At 56.2% G+C, this 13454-nt stretch overlaps 1 protein-coding gene across 1 annotated transcript; it reads left to right on the top strand.

Annotated features, from left to right (window-relative positions):
- Positions 1-2963: 2963 nt before the first annotated feature.
- Positions 2964-13446, top strand: NAGPA (N-acetylglucosamine-1-phosphodiester alpha-N-acetylglucosaminidase; the record flags this gene model as incomplete). Its single annotated transcript, XM_084216601.1, has 11 exons — positions 2964-3127; positions 3374-3859; positions 6480-6619; positions 7583-7691; positions 7922-8050; positions 8827-9035; positions 9783-9830; positions 10150-10278; positions 11182-11313; positions 11468-11522; positions 12053-13446. The coding sequence occupies 11 exons, from the start codon at positions 2964-2966 to the stop codon at positions 12285-12287; spliced, it is 1836 nt and encodes a 611-aa protein (XP_084072727.1). The 3' UTR covers positions 12288-13446.
- Between the last annotated feature and the right edge of the window lie 8 nt (positions 13447-13454).

The raw sequence follows: 13454 nt of genomic DNA, 5'->3' as shown, positions 1-13454 counted from the left end.
CCCTGCATTTTGGGGACATGAATGTGGTTGTGACACAACCTGGAATGGAGACTGCTTATCTTAACAACAGGTGGTTATCTCAATTAGTGGGGAAATCATGTGTTGCTGCAAAACAAACACTGGAATTCTGACATTGCCACCCTTTCCTCTGAGCAATTCTGGAAAAACAAGTCCCTTGTGCTCCACTTATACTTAATATTAATCAGGTGGAAGGAGCTGTTTAGAGAGAAAAGTAAACTGAAAAGCAATGCACTATGTGGAAAGGAGAGACCATTCCTTTTTCAAATACTGCTTTGTTTTTCATTCCAGTTTGGAAGAGGTTTCTGTGGATTTGCAAAGGTGGCTTTTGGCCCATGGATTCTACACTGCATGATGTGATTCCAGGCTCTCTTGTAAGCCATGGAAAAGACCAGGTGAGTTTGGGAACTGGGTGGAAGCCTCCCAGTGGAACTCTTAGTTCATGAAGGTCTCTGTGAAAAGGTGAAGCTGTTTGAGCAAAAGACCAAGCACAAATTTGCTACTCTACTCCTGCTTTATGTAGAGCTGAGTTTAGACCATGCAAACCACCTTTAGGCCACCCTGGAGTTCCACTGGACAGCTTGTTTCCAGCTGGAAACACAAGCAGGACACCTGCAGTTCTCCATGGCTGAATAAAACTGGAGGCATAATAACCCATTAGCTAAGATCTTTTAATGCACTGGCTTGTCCTGAGGGAGTTTTCTGGTTCATTTGTGACATAAAACTCCATTTTTCCACCTGCAAGACACCTGAGACAGCAGCACATTTGTTATCTGAAGCAGGTGTGCTTATGCTGGGAAAGCTGAGGCATAACCCACTGGCTATGGAAGCACTGGGTTCTGCTCCTGCACCGCAGCCTCAGGCTTGTGGCTCCACAGCCCTGCTGCCCAGGGTGCTTCCTTGTCACTGTCATATTTTCTGGAAAAATCCCTTCACCAGGATTTCTTCTCCTGGGAAGCTGAGAAGCCTCAGAGAGGAATGAAAACAGTAATTATCTGATTGCTTTTCCTGTGGTTGCTGCTTTGGAATGTGGTTTGGACATTGTTTACTAACTGGTCATTGTTTGATTGGTTTCATGTGAATGGTTTTAATTTAATGAGCAATCACACCCAGCTATAGGCTCTGGAGAGCCACGAGTTTTTCATTCTCATTCTTGTTAAGGCTTCTGTTTGTACCCTTTATTCTTTAGTATAGGTTTTAGTATAGCATTCTTTAATATAATATAAGTAAATAAAAGAATAAATTAGCCTTCTAAGAACTTAAGAGTCAGATTCCCAATTCCTCCTTCTTCCTGGGGACCCAGCAAATACCACAGTTCCTGTCCTTGTACCACCTCATTGATGGAATCAAGGCCTGAAGAGAGCTGGAGAGGGACTTTGACAATGTGATAAGACAAAGGGAATGCTGTATATCCAAGACCCCCCATTCCCTCCAGAAGGGAATGTGGCCTGTGGAGAACCTGCTGCATGTCTGAGGTGGGCAAAGCCGCTGCTGCAAGTGAACCACAGGCTGAGAGTGGAGGAATTTGTTTTCTTCAATACCTCAGTCCTTGAATGACTTAGTAGAGCTTTGGTACTATGGGCAACCATGGATATAATTACTACTCACTGAGTAAACCAAGCTGCTGCCTGCTCTCTCTCTGAGCAGGCTGTGTCACTCTCACCCCATTAAATTCCACTTCAGCAGTACAAACACTGATAAAAATGTGGTGATAGGACAAGAGGAATAGCTTCCCACTGCCAGAGGGCAGGGTTAGGTGGGATATTGGGAAGGAATTGTTCCCTGGCAGGGTTGGCAGGCCCTGGCACAGGGTGCCCAGAGCAGCTGTGGCTGCCCCTGGATCCCTGGCAGTGCCCAAGGCCAGGCTGGGCAGGGCTGGGAGCAGCCTGGGACAGTGGGAGCTGTCCCTACCATGGCAGGGAGGGTTGGAATGGGATGAGCATAAGGTCCCATCTAACACAAAACATTCCATGATTCTGTAAATTAGATTCACTGAAGTTAGGTTCAGGATAACCCAGAGCTGCTTCAATGTACCATCATTCCCTCAGTGTAGCTATTTTTCCCTTCTGGAAAACAGACACAGCCTTAATCCTCCGAGCGGGGGTGATGGGTCAGCAGTGGCTGGAAGGGCCGGAGGCGCTGTGACACGAGAGGGTCAGAGGGGCTGCGGAGAGACAGCCGGACCCTCGGGGCCCGGGCTGCCGGCCCGTGTCCCTGCGGGATCTGTCCCGGTTCCCGGCCGTGTCCCTGTGGGAGCTGTCCCGGTCCCCGCCCGTGTCCCTGTGGGAGCTGTCCCGGTCCCGGCCCGTGTCCCTGTGGGAGCTGTCCCGGTCCCCGCCCGTGTCCCTCTGGGATCTGTCCCGGTTCCCAGCCCGTGTCCCTGTGGGATCTGTCCCGGTTCCCGGCCCGTGTCCCTGGGGGATCTGTCCCAGCCCCGGCCCATGTCCCTGGGGAAGCTGTCCCTGTTCCCGGCCGGTATCCCTGTGGGAGCTGTCCCGGTTCCCGGCCCGTGTCCCTGGGGGATCTGTCCCGGTTCCCGGCCCGTGTCCCTGGGGGATCTGTCCCGGCCCCGGCCCGTGTCCCTGTGGGATCTGTCCCGGTTCCCGCCCGTGTCCCTGTGGGAGCTGTCCCAGCCCCGGCCCGTGTCCCTGGGGGAGCTGTCCCTGTTCCCGGCCCGTGTCCCTGGGGGATCTGTCCCGGCCCCGGCCCGTGTCCCTGTGGGATCTGTCCCGGTTCCCGGCCCGTGTCCCTGGGGGATCTGTCCCAGCCCCGGCCCGTGTCCCTGGGGAAGCTGTCCCTGTTCCCGGCCGGTAACCCTGTGGGAGCTGTCCCTGTTCCCGGCCGGTATCCCTGTGGGAGCTGTCCCGGCCCCGTTCCGACGCCCGCCCGGCCCCGGCAGCCGCTAGGGGGCGGTGCGGCCGCCCGCGGGCCGAGCGCCCGCCAAGATGGCGGCCTGTGTGACGGCGGGGGCCGCGGGTGGCGGGCCCGGCCGGGCGGGGGTCGGGGCGGGCCCGGCCCCGGGACGGGGATCGGGGCGAGCAGGGGTCGGGACGGTCCTGGTGGCCGCGTTGGCGGTGCTCGGCTCGCTGCAGGTGGCCCGCGGCGCCGGGTGAGTGTCTGGGCACCGTCTGTCCCGGGGCGCGGCTGTGCCCGGCTCCGGGGGCCCGCGGCGCCCTGAGGTCGGGCCGGTGGAGCGGGTGCCGAGCGGCACGGCCGCCCTTGAACCGCGGCGGGTCACACCGGGGACGCGGGAGAAGCGGGCCTGGGTGTCAGCGAGGCCGTGCCCACCCCGAGCTGCGCCGCTCTCATCACCCCGCCTTTGCGGCCTTGGGGCAACCGGGTGTTGTCGTTGCAGGAGCGGCCCCGGCGAGCCCCCGCTGCAGCCCTACCCGCCCGGGCAGCACGGCCCTCGGCACGGCCACCGGCACGTCAGGGACTGCCAGCCCGTCAAGTACGGAAACGTCACCCACGAAGCGTGGCCCAGCGACAACAGCACGGCCGGCCCGGTGGCTGTCACCAGGACGTTTGTCTCCTACATCCACCCGGAGGGCAGCGACCGCAAGGTGATCTACGGCCACTTCACTTTCGTGAGGAACCCCCTGAGCACCTTCTCCGTGCTGGAGCCGGGCGGTGCCGGCGGCTGCCTGGCTCAGCGCAGAGCCCCCGTGGAGGAGACTGCAAAGCTCAGGAAGTGTCTGGTGGCCCAGAACGGCGGCTACTTTAACATGACAACTGGAGAGTGCCTTGGGAATGTTGTGAGTGATGGGAGGCTGGTGAGAGACTCGGGAGGCCTGCAAAACGCTCAGTTTGGCATCCGGAAAGATGGCACCATGGTGTTCGGGTAAGAGCTGGGGGGTGTTTGCAGAATGCTCTCTAGCCTGAGGACTTTCAGGCATCGTTGGGCAGGAAGCTCATCCCAGCACTGCCTCCTTGGCCTCCCCAGTTAGAGGAGAGGTTCACTTGGAATGCTGAAGCTAGGGATGTTCTAGCTGTCCCTGGTGGAGCTATCTCGGTAGCCCTTGGCTCGTGGATGAAGAGATGCTCAGTAAGTGATGATCTTCAGCTGCTTAGGTTCCAATGTCTCCTCTCCCAGCCTGCAGTGGGGACACTGGGTGGGGTAGAAGGAGAGAGGGCTCTGTGTTCTCTGCAGAGGAGACACAGAGTGGAGTGTGTGGGCTCTGGCTGCAGTACAGTAAGGCTGGGTTTGGAAGGGACCTCAGGAGGTGCCTCATCCAGCACCCTGCTCAGCACAGGTTGGATGGAGGGCTGTTCAGGGCCATGTCTGCTTGGATTTTGAACATCTCCAAGGATGGAGACTCCACATCCTCTCTGGGCAAACCTGTGATTCAGCATATTAACACTTTTTTGGAACACTTTAAGGGTGGTGACTCCACCACTGCCCTGGGCTGCTGTGCCAGTGCTGACCACCCTTTCCATGAAGAAATTTTCCCCATATCCAACCTAAACGTCCCCTGGCACTACTTGAGGCCATTCCTTCTCAATCTGTCCCCGTTCCCTGGGAGCAGAGCCCAACCCCCACCTGGCTGTCCCCTCCTGTCAGGAGTTGTGCAAAGCCACAAGGTCCCCCCTGGGCCTCCTTTTCTCCAGGCTGAGCCCCTTCCCAGCTCCCTCAGCCTCTCCTGCTGCTCCAGCCCCTTCCCAGCTCCATTCCTTTCCCTGGACACTCTCCAGCCCCTCAGTGTCCTTTCTGTCATGAGGGGCCCGGGACTGGAGGTGCCTCAGCAGTGCCCAGCCCAGGGGATGGTCACTGCCCTGGCCCTGCTGGCCACGCTGTGCTGGTCCAGGTGTCACTGGCCTTCTTGCCCACCTGGGCATGTGACCCTCCCCAAGCAGATGGAGACAGAAGTTCTGATCACCCTCTGATGAGGAATATTTGACTGAGAGACTGTAGTGCTCTCCTGGAGTGCAGGGCCTCCAGGAGCTGCCCTTCCCCAGCAGCAGGAGGATCCTAAAAGTCCCACAAGGGTTCCCAGGACTCTTCTGCTGTTCTCAGAAGATGCAGCAGCGGCCTGGAAGTTGCATCCTCCAGCCTTCTGGTAGCTCGGTCCCAGACCTCAGGAAGGATCCCTGCAAAGGCACACTGAATGTGCCAAGCCAGGGCTTTATCCTGCAGCCATTCTGGCAGCCCTGAGTACCATGGCCTTGATTTATGTGTGAGAGAGGGGCTGGGTGGGTCAGTGACACGTCCCTTCAGCGAGAGGGCTTCTCAATTCAGCAGCAATTTCAGGGTCACTGTTGAGTCCTTAAGCTCAGCTCTGCCCTGCTGCTCCCCAGCTCTGGCAGGATGTCCCTGTTAAATGGAGCTATTGTGGTGTTTGGTGGCTTTGTGCCTTCCAAACCATGATCAGAAAAATAGTCTGGGTGTAAATAATTTTGGCTGTCAGGACAGTGGGGAATGTTGTTCACACCTTCACTCTTTGACCCTGCATGGCGGCCAGCAGGACACAGCCCAGAGCAGTTACCCCACCCTGCAAAGCTGCTGCTGCTCCCTGGGTGAATCCAGGCCTTGAAAGCTGTCTGTCCCTGCCCAAACTGTTTTGTAGTTTGATCTGTTTTCAGCCACCCTAATGTTGTCTTCTTGTTCCTTTCCCATGGGAAAAGGGAATTTGTTTGGCATGTTTTCCATTCAGCTGTTTGCAGTTACACTTTTCTACAAAGCACAAAGCTTTGTTTGTCCACCTTCACTAATACCAAACAAAAGTTGACCATCCAGCTCCCACAAGACATCAGAAAAGTCACCTTAAAACCCAAAACCTCTGGCAGAGCACAGCTGTCCAGCCCCTGCTCTCATCCTCTCAGCTGCAAACATCCCCCAGCCCAGGCTCCCACGAGGCAGGTGTTCCCCATCACCTAATTCAGCAGAGAGCAGGATCCCTCGGGAAGCACCCTGTGGTGACACACAACACCTGAGCACGGAGGTGGCAGCTGAGCTGTCCTTTTGCTGTCTGCAGGAGCAGGGGAGCCTCCTTCCCAGATGGAAGGAGCAGGTGGCAGCCTGGCTGCTGTAGCTCCAAATGCTCTCCAGAGCTGTTTGGTGTCACATTTTTGGAGAATAGAAGCTGACAGGCAGCAAGATGTTACAGCTGCTTCCACAGATCCCTGAGTATTTGGCAGTGGCTCTGCCCTTGTGTTCTGCCAGATGCTTTCTGCTCTTGTTGCTCTGGCTCAGATTCACTGGCCACATTGCTGCCATTGCTGGCCCCATTGTCTGAGGCACAGTGGCCTGGGACCATGGTTAGCTGTGAGTTTGTGCAGAAGAGCAGAGAGCAGGGACTGCTAAAGTGCTGTTTCACACTGCTTGGCCCCTGGTTTTGGATGTAGCTGTTCTTCATTCTGCCTTTTCCTGCCCTTTTCCCTGCTTCAGGAGCCTGCTGGCAGCAGGGGAGGCTTTAAGGTGGTGTGCAGTGCCTGTGGGTAACCCTGCTGCCCTCTGTTCCCAGCTACCTGTCCGAGGAGGATGTCCTGGATCAGTCCAACCCTTTTGTGCAGCTGGTGAGCGGCGTGGTTTGGCTGCTGAGGAACGGAGAGCTGTACATCAACCAGAGCCAGGCGGCCGAGTGTGGGGACACTCAGACCACAGGTAATGCTGTGGGGCCTGGCTGCAGCCTGCCCAGGGGCTGTCTGTCCCCTGGCACTCTGGGGAGAAGGGGCACTTCAGAGGTACTGTATTTGGGTTGCCCCCAGACAAAGGGAGGAACAATGAATCTGACTCCATGTTCTCAGAAGGCTAGTTAATTTTTTTATGATACTGTATTATATTAAAGAATACAGAAAGGATAGTTACAGAATGCTAAAAAGATGATAAGGAAAACTCGTGACTCTTTTCAGAGCCCCGACACAGCTTGGCCCTGATTGGCCAATGAGTGAAAACAACTCACACCAGAATACAATGAAACAATCACCTGTGGTAAACAATCTCCAGATACATTCCAGATGAGCAAAACACAGGAGAATCAAATGAGATAAGAATCGTTTCCCTTTTCTCTGAGGCTTCTCAGCTTCCCAGGAGAAAAATCCTGGGCAAAGGGATTTTTCAGAAAATGTGAATGCTACAAAGAGGTCCAACTTTCATAGGATTGTGGAATAGTTTGGGTTGGAAGGGCCTTAAAGAGCATCTTAGTCCATGCCCCTGCTGTGGGCAGGGACACCTTCCACTGTCCCAGGCTGCTCCAAGCCCCAGTGTCCAGCCTGGCCTTGGACACTGACAGGGATCCAGAGGCAGCCACAGCTTCTCTGGGCACCCTGTGCCAGGGCCTGCCCACCCTCACAACCAAAAATTCCTCTCCTGTCTAACCTGTCCAGAGAAACTCAAAGCAGCCTCTTACAGGAGTTTGAAGCCAAGGGATTGTGAATCCCCTGTGCCAGACAAAAACTTAATCAAGAGCACTTTAGTAGGGCTTGGATGAACTAGAGGAGGCAGGGCTGTGCTCTCCCTGTGTTTCAGCTCAGATGAGGCCCTTGCTGGGAGCTCTTTGGCAGACAGATGTGTCTCAGCAGCCCGTTGTGTGCCCCAGCTGAGTGTGAATTGTTCCCTGTGCTGCAGGAACCTTTGACAAGTTCATCAATGTGATCTCAGCCAGGACTGCGGTGGGACACGACCGCCAGGGCCGGCTGGTCTTGGTTCATGTGGATGGACAGACAGAGTCCAGAGGGTAAGGGCTTGGGAAGGGCTTCAGTTCCTGGGGCTGGAGGGGATCTGCAGCTGTCTGGGACACGTTTTAAGGCAGGGACTTGCAGAGCTCAGGGGAGCTAGAATAGGTTCACAGAGCCCTCCTCAGGGTGCCTGGGATGGGAGAGCTTCCCCTTCCACCACAGAGAACAGCAAGCTCCTGATCTAACAGCTTCACTGAGGGCAAATCAACAACCAACCTCTGCTTTGCAGGGTCAACCTGTGGGAAATGGCAGAATTCCTGAAGCAGCAGGGAGTCGTCAATGCTATCAACCTGGATGGTGGAGGCTCTGCCACGCTGGTCCTGAACGGGACCCTGGCCAACTACCCCTCTGAGCACTGGTAGGTGCTGCTGGCTCTGCCCAGGGCCCTGCAGCTCCTGTCAGCCTGGCCTGCCTGGCCTGCCTGGGAGGGCACAGCAAAGGCAGGTGACAGGATCTGCAGGAGAGAGCAGCTCTAGAATTTAAAGAGATTGAGTGACTCCATGAGATTGAGTGACTCCATGTTTTTTCCACTTAGTCATCCAGGATTAAAGCTGAGCTGGTTCCAGAGAGGCAGCAAAGCTGTGGCTGTGACTGAGTGGCTGATGTGGGAATCGGATAAGGCAGCAGCTCTTAGTCTGGGAGATTCAGAGCTGCACATCCATGGGAATTAGCAGAGATCTGTCAGCAGCTTATTATTATGGAAACACTGACTGGGAGACCTTGCCCTTCCTCATTGGAGGGAATCTAAAGAATATTTTGTTTTAAATTCAACCTTTTAGTCAGTTCTGACTGTAAACATGAAGGGATTTAACATTCAGTTGCCATAACTACAGAGATATAATTTATATCAAAGAAAATAACATTCAAGAAAATGTGTGCCAAAATGAGGGAATCAGGGACTGCTTTAAGGGGGACTTGCTTCTGTAATTCCATGTTTGAAATGGTCCCTATCAGGTGGGATTTATAACTCAGTTAAAACATTGACTCCAATGCAGTTTGATGTTTATATTTCCCCAGTATTAATGTTCATGTTTGGCAGTGTGGCTCAGGAGGAAATCTCTGGGTTATGTAAGGGGTGTTGGTCGCGCTGGCCAGTGCAGGGTCAGCTCAGGCTGTCCCCTCTGCTGTCCCCAGCTCCTTTGACAGCATGTGGCGCTGTCCCCGGAGCATCTCCACCGTGGTGTGCGTGCACGAGCCGGGCTGTGACCCGCCTGACTGCAGCGGCCACGGGCGCTGCGTGGCCGGGCACTGCCGCTGCGACAGCCCCTTCTGGGCGGGCCCCGCCTGTGACACCTTGGACTGCGGCCCCGCCAACTGCAGCCTGCGCGGCGTCTGCAGCGCCGGTGAGTCCCCGCGCCGGTGACACCGAGGGGCCCGGGGCGCAGGACCTGGCAGTGCATCCCTGGGGAATGTCCCGGGGAAATATGGTGCGCCAGGCACCAGCCGGGTGGGTGGGGCTGCTTTCCCTCTCCTCCAGCATCCCGGCACAGATGGTCAGAACGTGTTGCCTTTAGGAGCCAGCGCTGTGCCTCAGTTTGCTTTCGTGCTCCAGGGTTGTGCTTGGGTTTTTGTGAGGCTGCTGATGGGCAGGGCTGTGCATTATGCAGTGTGACAGCAGCTGCTTCTGGCCCTTCCCTTTACTGTTCCTTCTTCACCTGCCTCTCCTACTTCATAATTTTTACAAGTGTGCAGTTGCTGCTTTTCCATGAATCTGAACCTAGGGATTGCTGGAATGTCTGCCCCAGCTTCTGCCCCTCTGTGCCCAGCCCTGTTACCCTCTTCCTCCTGACTCCACTCTCATTCAGGTGTGCCCCAGTGCAGTGGCTGGGCAGTGCTTGGTGGGTGCAGGTGTTGCCAGTAGTGCCCCAGAGCTGGTCCCAGGAAATGCCAGCAGCAGGGATTCTGCTGCATGTGGCAGCTGGGGAGGGGGGGTGTGAACCCACCCTTTGTGTGACTGCAGGGTTTCTCTTCTGGAGATTTGCTGGCAGGGGTAAGAGGGCACCTCAAGAGGCAGAGGCTCCTAATTTCAAGTCCTTGCTGCCTGCAAGTGTTTTGTTGTTGTCAGTAATGCCTGTTCTGTGTTTGCATAGCTGGATGCCTCTGTGACGCCGGCTGGACTGGCAGCAACTGCACTGAAGGTAAATACTGACTGCTGCTCCACTGCCTCTTCACAGCCAGGGAGGGGCAGTGGGAACCACTTTCCAACAGCTGCCTGCCCGAGGCGGGAGCAGGGAAGGGAAAGGCCACCCTGTGGGCTGGGCTGCTCTTTTCTGGCAGTGTGAGTTTAATTGCAGCTGGACCATCTACAACTGGCTTGGTGTGAGACACTCGAGTCCTTGCTCCTTGTTCAGGGCACACACTCAGCTCATGGGAGCATCCCTCCACAGGGATGAGCCCTGGCTGTGTGCTGGGATTGCCCACCTCTGCCCTGGTGACATCTCTGCTTGTGTCCTGCAGCTTGTGCTCCCGGCTCCTTCGGGCAGTCCTGCAGCCAGAAGTGCCGGTGCCAGCACGGCAGCTCCTGTGACCCCGTGCACGGAGCCTGTTCCTGCCCTGCCGGCTTCTACGGCACCAGCTGTGAGCATGGTAAGGGTCTCAGCGACCTCTGGGGCTGGGGACAGTGCTGTGTGTCACCTCTGGGCCACCTCTTGGGTGCAGTTCTGCCAGGGGAGCTCAGGCCTGAACATCACCAGCTGGCTCCCAGCTCTTCTGGGCCTGCCTGTCCTACCCAAATGGGCTAAAAAGGAGAGGAAGGAGCAGAGAGGAAAGAGGAGTTTGCTTCCTCAATGGAAAATTGTGGATTCCTCTTTAGCCTCAGCCCCAAAGATCTGCATTCTTTTCCCGGAGGCCCTGAGTGACCAAAAAACATCCTCTGCTCCAGGGTGTTGCACCAGGCCCTGCTGAAGCCCGGGCTTTGGGTGATGCAGGTCAGTGGCTGTGGAGTGCTCCACAGGACTGTCCTGCCATCCCACCCTCACACTCCCTGTGCCAGTGCTGGGTGTTCTGCCTGCTGGAACCACTCCAGGTCCCCCAGCGTCTGTCTGACTGAACAATTGAATTTCATAGGGGTGTGAACTTCCTGGCTGCCTGGTTCTGTCAGTGATGCTCTGTTCCAGCCTGGGAACACTCAGCCAATCCCTTTCCAAAGATGTTGCCCAGAGCAGCTGTGGCTGCTCCATCCCTGGCAGTGTCCAAGGCTGGGTTGGACGGGTCTTGGAGCAACCTGGGATAGTGGAAGATGTCCCTGCTCATGGCAGGGATTTGGAGCAAGATGGGCTCTAAAGTCCCTTCCAACTCAAACCATTCCATGATTCTGTGATCCCAGTTCTACACAAACTTCCCTCTGAAGCACACCAAGGAGCAGCCTTGAACTCCCAGCATGGTGCTCCCAGGCTCAGCAGAGCTGAGGGAGCTGCAGCCACAGCCTGGATGGTGTCAGAGCAGGTGGAGCTTTGGCAATGACCAATCCCTTTGTGATCCCATCCCCAGAGTGTCCCCCGGGCTGGTTTGGGCCGAGCTGCCAGAGCCGCTGTGCGTGTGACCACTCGTGTCCCTGTGACCCCGAGACGGGCAGCTGCAACATCACCCACCATGGAGCACTGCAGGACCACTTACACAGAGGTATCCCACTGCAGGGGGCTGGGGCTGAGTAAAAGCTGGAAGAGCAGCTTTAGTGCATAATGGTGTTTGCTTAGTCACTAGCTCTGCTTAACCTTGCTCTTTTTTAGTGGAATTTTGCACCCTGCCCCACCTTTCTTCCCTCTTTGTTTTCCAGCTGGACAGTGTTTGGCTTCCCAGGAAAAGAGCAAAGACAAGTTCTCTCTGTCAGAGTAAGTGTTTGGTGCTCACTGTGCATCTCAGAGGCTCTCACAGAGCATGGGGGTGTTCAGTCTGCAGAAAAGGAGGGGGGGACCCTGTGGCTCTGCACAACTCCTGACAGGAGGGGACAGCCAGGGGGGTTGGGCTCTGCTCCCAGGGAACAGGGACAGGACAAGGGGAAATGGCTTGAGCTGTGCCAGGAGAGGTTCAGATTGGATATTGGGGAAATTCCTTCCCAGAAGGGTGGTCAGGCCCTGGCACAGGGTGCCTAGGGAGGTGGTAGAGTCCCCATCCCTGGAGGGGTTTAGAAGCCATGTGGATGTGGCAGTTGGGGACATGGGTTAGTGGTGGCTTTGGCAATGCTGGGACAGTGGTTGAGAGCCCTCAATGATCTTGGAGGGCTTTTCCAACCATGATTCTGTGGTTCTGTCCTGCCTGAGAGCAGGCCCACAAGCTTGGGAACACAGAGAAGGGAGGGCAGTCCTCTGCACACTTGGGCACACAGGTGAGCTGTTGGTGCTGTGATTTGTGTGTCCCACAGGAGCTCATGGCTCTCCCTGAGCTGTGCCCTGGCCCTGCTGCTGGTGCTGAGCGCCCTGGGGAACGTGGGGCTGGTGCTGCAGGGGCGGCGGCAGCAGCGGGGCCGGGACTATCGCTACCACCCCCTGAGGGACATCAACGGGGACACCCCCCACAGCCCCACCTCTGCTGCCTGGGACCACGAGGACACTCAGGAGCCCGAGGACACTCAGGAGCCAAACCAAGAGTTCCTTTAGAATCACGGATGGGATGAGGGGTTCCGCCCTGCATTGCCCCTCAGCACTGACTGGGACTGGGGCTGTTCCTATTGGGAGCCTCAGATGCTGCCTGCAGGACCTCAGCCCAGGAACTGCCCTGTTGAGGCTGTGGTTTCCTTTCCTCTGCTGCCCCAGCAGCCAGGACTGCAGCATTAGAGGATGCAGGACATCCCTTGGGTGAGGGAATTCCACAGCTGCAGCAGGAAAGGAGATGGGCTGGTTCCTTCCAGAACTTGAGGGAAACAGGTGAGGGATGCAAGTCTCAGCACCTCTGAAAGATCCCTGCTCACCTGAGCAGTGCTTTTTAAGATGCTGGTTAAACTGCCTCTAGTACAAAGCTGGGCTTAAGGGTACTAGTCAGTGTCTGCCCTTCCTTGCTAAGCTCAGATTTTAATCAGAAAAGTGACCAAAAGTTTGTTCTAAGATGTTGAAGCAGGTGCAGCACCCAGTGCCAGCAGAGCCCTCCCCTCCTGGCCGTGGTGGTGGCTCAGGGGTGACACACAGGGTTGTGACAGTCCTGTGCAGGGCTGGGGTGTTTTCTGACCAGTCCTCAGACCAGAGCAGCCCCAGAGCGTGATGAGTGCTGTGTTTTGGGGCAGCTCCTGCAGCACAGCACCAAAAAAAGCCCTCTCAGGTCCCAGGTTCCATTTGTGCATCTCTCCAGCTCCCAGGAGCCAAAGGCTCTGCCCAGCTCTGAGGGCCCCTGGCACTGGCACAGCCTGGAGCTGTCCCTGTGGGGGAGGGCACAGACAGGGACAGCCTGGCACGGCTGGCATGGACTGGGCTGCCCTGCCCCAGCTGGGCACTCCTCAGAGGGACCAGCAAGGGCTCCAGCCCAGCCAGGATCCCAAGCACCTCCTCTGGAAATCTGGAACAGATCCTTGCACAGTTCATTCACAGTGTTGGAGTTTGCTTCCCCGTGAAGGAAACCAGCCTTGGCCGAGCCCCTTGGATGCTGCAGAGGGGTGAGAGCCTGTCTGAGCCCCACACATCTTTATGCACTCACTCCCTTTTTACCTCTCCAAGTAAAGGATGTGTATTTTCTGGCCAATGTTGGCACCAAATCAGCCTGTAACCAAGAGACTCTATTTTTCTATGATTTACAGAAGTTTATTTGAAACTTGAATAAAGTCTTTTAGTGCTACC

This window comes from Fringilla coelebs, assembly GCF_963513975.1.
Source record: "Fringilla coelebs genome assembly, chromosome: 16".
Taxonomy (NCBI): Eukaryota; Metazoa; Chordata; class Aves; order Passeriformes; family Fringillidae; genus Fringilla; species Fringilla coelebs.
Note: the sequence above shows the minus strand (reverse complement) of the source record. Positions and strands in the feature narration are given on the sequence as shown.